Raw genomic sequence first — 9477 nt, forward strand, 5'->3', positions numbered from 1 at the left:
AAATATTTCAAACCCGATAAATAATAATAATAATAATTATATATATATATATATGTGTTTTTGATTAAATATGTTTAATAATAATAATAATAATAATAATTTTGTGGTAAATGCTTTAAATAATTATTTATGAACGCTTCTTTTTTTTTTTTATAATAATAATAATAATCACCGAAAAAATTTTAATAATACATTTTTTTTGTTTTTTGTTTTTTTTTTATGTAAATAATAATTATTTTATTTTATTATTTTATTTTATTTCGAATTGCTTTGCTCGCTTTTTTTTTTTTTTTTTCTGTTGGTTTATTTTTCAGGTTTCGAAAAAATTGTTTTTTTTTTTTTTTTGTAATTTTCTTTAAAAAAAAAAAAATTTTTTTGTTGAAAACACGTAAAAAAAAAAAAAAAAAATTTCAAATCACCATTACAGTATTATTATTCTGCAAAAAAAAAAAAAAGAAAAAATAGAAAAAAATTATTTATTATTATTATTATTATTATTAATAATTTAAAATAAAAGTTGATTAAAAATTCATTGATTTCCTATCAATAATAATAATTCATTACGAAACCACCATTTTTTTTTTTTTTTAATAATTTTTTATTTAAAATTATTTTTAAATAAAATTTTATTATAAATGGATTTAATTTAATTAAATTTAAACAAAAAAAAAAAAAAAAAATGGTCTCAGGTTTTTATTCGTTCAGATTAAAACCCCGTTAAAAAATATTTTAAAAATAATATATAAACATTTTTGATTATTTTTAAATTATAATAAATTCATTACAAAATTTATTTTTAATGAAAACGTGCTAATACAACAATTAATATAATATTATAATAATACAATTATATTGTATAAATTTTTTTTTTTATACGCGTCGTACTTTATATTCATATCCGATAATAAATAAAAATTATAAATAAAAAATGTATTTACAACGTGCCTCTTATTTTCCAAAAATTTAAAAAAAAATTTTTTTTTTTTTAATGTAATTAATTTTATTTTATGGATTATATATAATTTTAACTTTAAATTTATTTCCCTTATTTTTTTTTTTTTTTGTTAATTTCGTTTTGCCTTTCCATAACGATTAAATTTAATTATAATAATAATATTTAAATGGAGACATAAATAATAATAATACTTTTTTTTTATTTTGTATAAAATGTAAATATAAAATTACTTGTCTTTTTAAAAAAAATTTTTTTCGGTATAAAATGTTCATTATTATTATTATTTAAATTGTGTAAAATTTATTTTTTAAATTTAATTAATATTAATATTAATATTAATATTAATATTAATAATTAAAAAAAAAAAATATGCCTAGAAATTTTTTTTAAAAAATTTGTATAAAAGATTATAATTAATATATAATTTTTATTTTTAATCTTAATTAAAAAAAAAAAACTGTTTGATGATATACAAATCATTATATATATATAATAATATTAATAATTTTTATTAATTATACTATTATTATTATTATTATTACGTTCCTACGCATTTATTTGTTAAAAAATGTTTTGCATAATTTTTTTTTTTTTTTAATTATTTATATAAATAAATTCCTAGGGATTTGATGTTATTATTACATTAATTAATTTTTCCCCCCCCCTCTGAATACAATTTTTTAAAATTTTTATTTCATTTAATATATATATAAAATAATAATAATAATAATAATTTTACTACAAATAAATTTTCTATCTAAATAATAATATAAAAAAAAAAAAAACAATTTAATATTATTATTATTTCGTATGACGTTTTAACGCATTTATTTAATAATAATAAATAATATTATTATTACACATTTACAATTATGTACATAAGCAAAAAAAATTGCTCAAATAAAAAAAAAAAAAAAAAAAAAATTTAAATATATATATATTAAAGCTGCAAAAATGAATGTTTCATTATAAAAGATTATGAGATTATTATATTATTGGTTATTTGTTTTTCATTATTATTATTATTTTTTAATTAATTAACTTTTATAAACTTTAAAATTATTTATTTATATATATATATATATATATCCTAATTTAAACATTCGTTTATTTTATTAGGACCATCATAAAGTACTACCTACTACTCCGCTCCAGACCCAGCTAATATAAATGACAATGACAACAGACTCTGGCAAATTTTTTTTTTTTTTTTTTTTTTAAATTTACCATAATATTGTGATTATTAAAAAATTTCGAGAAAAATATACGTGTTAGGAAAATTTATTTTTTTAATGGCCCAAATCCGTAAAAAAAAAAAAAATTAAAGTGTTGTAAAACGCATAATATTGATTTTAAAATCAATAATTGTTTGTCTATAATAAATAAAACACATTATTTAAAATTCGTTTTATTACATTAATAAATTTTTTTTTTTCTAACCTTCGAAAGGAATTTTTTTTAAATTCTCAAGAATCCAGACGACAAAAAAAATTCAAAAATAAAATTAATTAATTAAGTGTTATTGCCAAACCCCTGCGTAATTTCCATATAAGTTTGCCGGAAGTGGTCCCCCAGCCGCAAAGAGTCTTGTTCCGGTGAAATCGTAGCAATGAGTATAAATAGCAGGTGTGTATTTCACTTGAATCCCATCCATAAATTGCTCATCCGGAAACTATAAGCAAACATAAATAAAATTATTATTAAAATTTTACAATAATTTATAATTGGTAAATAAATAAAAAAATTATTACCACGTAACCCTTCGAGGATTTTAAATTAACCGTACGACTAGAATTAATACTAGATTCTAAATATTTGTGTGCTCTGAGGTCGTAAAACATTAATATTGAAACACCAGTGCCAATTGTCAATATATCTCCTTGAAAACTTGCCGAACGAATCCCTTCAAAAAAAAAAATACATATAAATTAAAATAATAAATAATAAATATTAAACATATGAGAAATACAAAATTTTTTGTTAACTTACCACATCCGCTAAATTTAGCCGAAATTTTTTTTATTGGATGTAACGTTCTAGGATCTAATAATAATGTGTATGATCTGCAACCTATTCCGTACAGACCACCTTTTTTAACAGCTAAACAAACATTTTCTTGAGATGAAGGCAATTTTCTAGAATGTGTCTGAAATAAAAAAAAAAATTATTATTATCGACAATTGTTTATTATCAAAATAATAATCAAAAAATCAAATGAATAATTAAACTGACCTGTCTGAATGTCTCGGCATTCCATATGTGGATAAAACCATTTAATGACAAAGCTGCTATTTCTCTAAATTCAGGATTAAAAGCAACTGCCCTAACTCTTTGAGCTGATTTACATACTTTAAGACTAATTGCTTCTATACATTTATAATTTAATGTTTCCAATTTGTTCCTATCATTATAGTCATCAGTTATTTTCCACAGTCCCATTTTACTATCTTTGGATCCGGAAACTAAAAATTGATCATCCAGCCAACAAACATCAAAAACCCAATCTTTATGTGACTGAAAAAAAAAAAAAAAAAAAATTTAATTTTTTGTTTTTTGTTAAGAATAAAAATTAAATGTTATGAAAAAATGTACAAAAATAATTAAATTATTAAATATTTTCTGTTGTTTATGTAAATGTATTTGTAATTCTTATAAAATAAAATGATGTTAGCTTACATCTCCGATACAAACTGGATCCATCGTTGGCAATCTATAAATTGCAATATCACTGGAATTTCTAGCTCCAGTTGCTAGTAAAGACCTAGATGGATTGATTTGAGCAGTGTGTATACCACATTGTTGATCTTGAGAAATCCCAGATGAATTAGGTTCACAAAGCAAAGGAATTTGGTCTAATTTTTGAGTTATTACATCATAAACCATAAGCTGTAATAAAAAAAAGTTTATGAAACATATATTTATATATACTTATTTTGTAAAAAATTATTATTTGTTTTTAAATTTAGAAAAAAACTTGAATATGAGAATATAAATAAACTATTACAACTAATAATTAAATTAAAATCCAAAACATAAGAGTAAAAATAACTGTAAACAGATGTAACTTTACCTTATTACATTTTGTTCCAAAAAGGACTTGTCTATCAGATAACCATTGAGAGCAAAATATTTTATTTATATTGTTTAAAGGAATTGGGTGCTCTTTAAACATTTCATGACTTAATATATGACGAGAAAGAAAATCATAATTTACTGAACGACGTTCACGCATTCCCATTTCCCTTGATCTAACATAATCAATAAAGTTATAAGAAGTATTCAAAAATCTTTTCTCTCCAATCACCCCTAAATCTTCTTCTTCTGATTCTTCATACGTTACGAAATCTTCTGGTTTCTCCGTTTTTCGAGCCTTTTCTAATCTTTGAGCTCCTATACGACTTCTTCTTCGTTCTACCCTCTGTCTAAATGCATTTGGAGGAAATCTTCCGTGAACTGGAATTCGTTCAACCTCTGACATTTTCAACATTCAACAACACCAACCCCCATTAAAACTAATTTTGACAATATCGATTTTAATTGTGTAGGAAGTATACATTTTATTCAAAATTCCTAAATTGTAAAATTTTTCAATAGTAACTCACATTTAAAAAAAAAAACTACTGTTCTTGTAATTAATCAGCCTTTGTCAAGTAGGCTTGATAACTACTTTTATTAATGAAAGATAAATTTTTGGTAAAGAAAATTTACTAATCGTTCTAATCTAAAATATCCACCTATTATATTTAAAGCAAAACATAAATTTTAAGTTATATTTATAGTCTAAAAATTTTAAAGACATTTTAAAAAATTTTTAGTTTTACTACTAACACCTTAATAGTCCTTATCAAGCGTCAATGCAGTTACACACACAACTTCTCTATGATTTCCTTTGATTTTACCTTTGACTGCTTTTCTCAGAAGAAAGCAAATGGTGCAAAAATAGTTTTATGAGAGTTAATCGGTGAATGATTTCAATATTTTATTTTAAACCCACGTGCCAGCATGTCTGAAGAAAGAGTTATATCAAAAAAGTAAGCAAGATTCTTCTTATTTACATTTGAAAAAAACTTTCTAGTAATAACAGCATAAAAAAATTTAATTTTTATAGAGTTATAATTTAAAAATAATTTTGAATTTGCCAACGATTACAGATTTTGTAATGATAACTTGTAGTTTATTTTCAAATTTTTGATCAATTATAACTTTTGAAAAAAAAAATTTTTTTTTTAAACATGCTGGTACTAGCGAAATATATTTTTAAAAACACCTCATTTCACTTGTTTGGGAAAAAATCGACTCAAAACTTTTCAAAAAATACTCTCAACCTTTCAAGTAAAACGTGAGAGGTTTGTTAATTAAAAAAATTTTTTCAGTAAACTTCATTTTACTGCTAGTTGTAAAATATATTTCATTACAGTGAACAAAAAAGATTACTGAAGGCAAAGAAAAAAAAAGAAGAAGAAGAAGCTAAGGCAGCTTTAAATGCAAGTAAAAATGTTAATCAGAAAGCTGCTTCTGCTGCATCTACTGGAGGAATTAACGATGAGAATATTTCTCCGAATGTAAGAAAATAAAAGTTATCATTCTATTATTAATGATTAAACATTAATACTTACTAATAATTTTTTTTTTTTTTTTTTGTAGGAATACATTAAATTGAGAAGTCAAGCTGTAATGAAACTTAAAGAAAAAGGAAAAAATCCCTATCCCCATAAGTTTCATGTTACAATATCATTACAAGATTTTATTAACAAGTATAATAATTTGCCAGTAGGACATGTGGAGGAAGATACTGTTGTAAATTTGGCTGGTACATTAAAAATCAGTTTTTTTTTCAAACTACTTTATTGTACTACAAAAAAAAAAAATAATAATAATGTGTTATAATTTTATTAATTTTAAGGGAGAATTCATTCAATAAGAGGATCTGGTTCTAAACTAATTTTTTACGATTTGAGAAGTGAAGGTGTAAAAATTCAGATTATGGCTAATGCCAAATATTATGTTTCTGAAGAATTATTTTCAGAAGATACTAGCAAATTAGGTAGAGGTGATATAGTGGGTGTGAAAGGACATCCAGGTAAAACTAAAAAGGGTGAACTCTCTGTAATACCTAAGGAAATTACCCTTCTCACCCCTTGTCTTCATATGCTCCCTCATTTACATTATGGCCTAAAAGATAAGGTATGAATATTATTATTATTAAGATATTAATTGCATCATCACAATAATAAAAAATTTTACAAAAAAAAATAATTTTTTTTTTTTATTCTTTTAGGAAACAAGGTTTAGAATGAGGTACCTTGATTGTATATTAAATGACTATGTTAGGCAAAAGTTTTTTATTCGCGCTCAAATAATTTCATATATTCGAAGATTTCTCGATGAATTAGGATTTTTAGAAATTGAAACTCCCATTATGAATATGATAGCAGGAGGAGCATCAGCAAAACCTTTCACAACTTATCACAATGAATTAAATATGAGTCTTTATTTAAGAGTTGCCCCTGAATTGTATCACAAAATGTTAGTAGTGGGAGGTATTGATAGAGTTTATGAAATTGGTAGACAATTTCGTAACGAAGGTATCGATTTAACGCATAATCCTGAATTTACAACTTGCGAATTCTATATGGCTTATGCTGATTATAATGATTTAATGGAAATAACGGAAAAATTGCTATCAGGTAATGTAAAGTAATTTTTTCACGGTAAAATTTCAAAATATTAGTTTTTAACAAAATATTAATTTTTTAGGAATGGTAAAAACTATTTTTGGAAGTTATAAAATAAAATATCATCCAAAAGGTCCTGACGATGAGGAAGTTGAAATAGATTTTACTCCACCGTTTAAAAGAATTTACATGATTCCAGCCCTTGAAGAGGAATTAAAAGTAAAACTGCCAAAGCCCCAAGATTTTGGTTCTCCCGAAGCAAACAAAGTTCTTAAAGATCTCTGTGCAAAATTTCAAGTTGAATGCCCTCCTCCGACCACATCCGCTCGATTACTCGACAAATTAGTCGGTGAATTTCTCGAAGAGAAATGCATTAATCCAACTTTTATATGCGATCACCCTCAAGTTATGTCTCCTTTGGCCAAATGGCATAGATCTACGCCGGGCCTGACGGAACGTTTTGAACTTTTCATAATGAAAAAAGAAGTTTGCAATGCTTACACGGAATTAAACGATCCTCTTGTTCAGAGAGAGAGATTCGAAGAGCAAGCAAAAGATAAAGCTGCGGGTGATGATGAAGCCCAATTAATTGACGAGAATTTTTGCACGGCTTTGGAATATGGACTTCCTCCAACCGGGGGTTGGGGAATGGGAATCGATCGACTCACAATGTTTTTAACGGATTCGAATAATATAAAAGAAGTATTATTTTTCCCGGCTATGAAACCAGAAGATCAAAAACCTGAAGAAAAAGAAGTTAAGCAATAAATAAATATTATCATTGAATAATTTTATTGGCGGTTTATATTAATCACACACACACACACCGTGAAAAAATATTTTTTTATTTATTCGCTTTTTCTTTGATTGATTTCATTTAAAAAAGAAGAGTGTGTGATATTAAAATCTGTTACAAGCTATTACAATAAAAGAATCCAAATGATTTTAAAAAAAATAACAACAATAATAATAATAATAATAATAATCGAATAAATTTATCAAAATTAATTTAAAAAAATTTTTTTTTTTTTTTTTTTACTTAAAAAACAAGAAATTACAAAAAAAAAAAAAAAATTTTATTTTATTTTTTTTTTTTATTTTTTTATTATTTTTTTTTTTACATTAAAATAAAGTAGTAACCTAAAACATTGTATAATAATTATTGGAAATACTAAAAAAAAAAAGAAAAATTTGATAGGCGCTGTTAAATAATAATAAAAACGTATAACGCAATGCCTATTAATACACACATAATTGAAAATTAATTACTGAAAATAATAAATAAATCGAAATCCGCCTAATTAATCGAATACTATATATATATATATATACATATAAATTATTGTTGTTGACATTTTAAAACAATTATTCCATCTCCATCTTGTATGTATGTATGTATATATATATAAATAAATAAAGTAACATCGCAAAATATGGGAGGGAAACAATTTGATATCGACACGGAAACAAAATTAATCGTTAATCAATCATTTTTTTTTTTTTTTTATACAATTTTTATAAAATTAATATTGTACTATTTAGTTGGTACCGGTAAAAGTGACTGTGTCATCATGAGCAACATTTTTATTTTTCTATAATATTTTGAACCCGGATTATGACTTAAAAATGAATTAAGTTGCTTTTGTAGTGTCGATAATATTCCCGGCAAATGTTCTTTCGTCATTGAATTATTCGTATCCAAATTCATTATGGCTTCTTCTAAATACCTGTAATAAAAAGAATTCATAACAATTTATTACATATTTAAAAATTCGTTCCGAAATAAATTATTATTATTATTATTATTATTATTACTTACTTGTATTTTAAATCCGTATGATTTGTCATATCAGCCGAAAGTTGTTGAATGAGGGATAACAGGACTGCTTGTGGAAGGGGGCATGGATTTTGTCGAAACAATTGTTCGGGATTTAATTTGTCGCATAAATAAACCACTAAATTTAAATCGGAAGCGGAAAGAGCCTGAAATTATAAATAAATAATAATAATACTTTTATATATATATATATATATATAGAGTTTTAAACCGTTAAATTTGATTTTACCTGTTGAAATGCAGCATTTATTTGACCCGTTGCAACTAATTGCATTATTTGAGCCTGAATTATTTGCATTTGATCGACAATGTGAGATGCTGGAGTGACAGCTCGTGATCTAACTGCCGACAAAACGCTATCTTCTATAAGACTTTTATGTGACTGAAATTCTTTGCTTATACTGTCTTTAATTGTTTCCGTTAATTTTTTATTTACATAATCTTGCATGCTGAAAATTAATAATAACTTTACTTTATCGCCATCACCTTTGATTCGATACCCTTTTGTAAAAAAAAAAACAAGGTCGCCCCATACCTATTTAACGTTTTTTGAATATTTATTTGTAATTCGGATTGTAAAGACAAGGATAATTTATCCCTTGTTTGCCTGGAAGAAGTTTCGTATTCTGCCAACAACTCTGATCCCTTCACTAACTGTTGCCTCATTTTATCCAATTCTTTTTGAAGTTGAGAAATATCTGTAATTGATATATATTGTTCGAATAAATTTGTTTTTCGAAAAAAAAAAAAAAAGAAAAAATTTTTTAATAAAAAAGTTGTTCCGAGTACTTACAATCGGTAGTGCCTTGTGTAAAAGTTTCGTGTACTTGTAAAAATATTCTATCCAAAGCTTTTTCGCAACGTGGAATAACTATTTGAGTGAATATATCTTTACAAACTTCAGATATGTTCGGTCGAAGAGTGGTTAATAGTGATAGCGAAAGAACTTCCATGACAGACTGAAAATAATTTAAAGTTTTTCATTTAAATTTTTCATTTTTTTTTTTTTT

The 9477-nt window shown here is 24.0% G+C and overlaps 3 protein-coding genes across 3 annotated transcripts; 1 reads left to right on the plus strand and 2 right to left on the minus strand.

Annotated features, from left to right (window-relative positions):
* Window positions 1-2474: 2474 nt before the first annotated feature.
* Phum_PHUM249330 (uncharacterized protein) lies at window positions 2475-4442 on the minus strand (the record flags this gene model as incomplete). Its single annotated transcript, XM_002426312.1, has 6 exons — window positions 2475-2627; window positions 2710-2858; window positions 2945-3101; window positions 3188-3469; window positions 3632-3841; window positions 4026-4442. 6 exons carry the CDS (start codon window positions 4440-4442, stop codon window positions 2475-2477), a joined length of 1368 nt encoding a protein of 455 aa, XP_002426357.1.
* A 515-nt stretch (window positions 4443-4957) lies between these two features.
* Window positions 4958-7398, plus strand: Phum_PHUM249340 (uncharacterized protein; the record flags this gene model as incomplete). Its single annotated transcript, XM_002426313.1, has 6 exons — window positions 4958-4986; window positions 5373-5517; window positions 5600-5765; window positions 5859-6139; window positions 6234-6642; window positions 6713-7398. 6 exons carry the CDS (start codon window positions 4958-4960, stop codon window positions 7396-7398), a joined length of 1716 nt encoding a protein of 571 aa, XP_002426358.1.
* A 766-nt stretch (window positions 7399-8164) lies between these two features.
* Window positions 8165-9420, minus strand: Phum_PHUM249350 (uncharacterized protein; the record flags this gene model as incomplete). Its single annotated transcript, XM_002426314.1, has 5 exons — window positions 8165-8357; window positions 8450-8613; window positions 8697-8916; window positions 9003-9165; window positions 9261-9420. The coding sequence occupies 5 exons, from the start codon at window positions 9418-9420 to the stop codon at window positions 8165-8167; spliced, it is 900 nt and encodes a 299-aa protein (XP_002426359.1).
* Window positions 9421-9477: the final 57 nt, after the last annotated feature.

This window comes from Pediculus humanus, genomic scaffold, assembly GCF_000006295.1.
Source record: "Pediculus humanus corporis 1103172107617 genomic scaffold, whole genome shotgun sequence".
Classification (NCBI taxonomy): Eukaryota; Metazoa; Arthropoda; class Insecta; order Psocodea; family Pediculidae; genus Pediculus; species Pediculus humanus.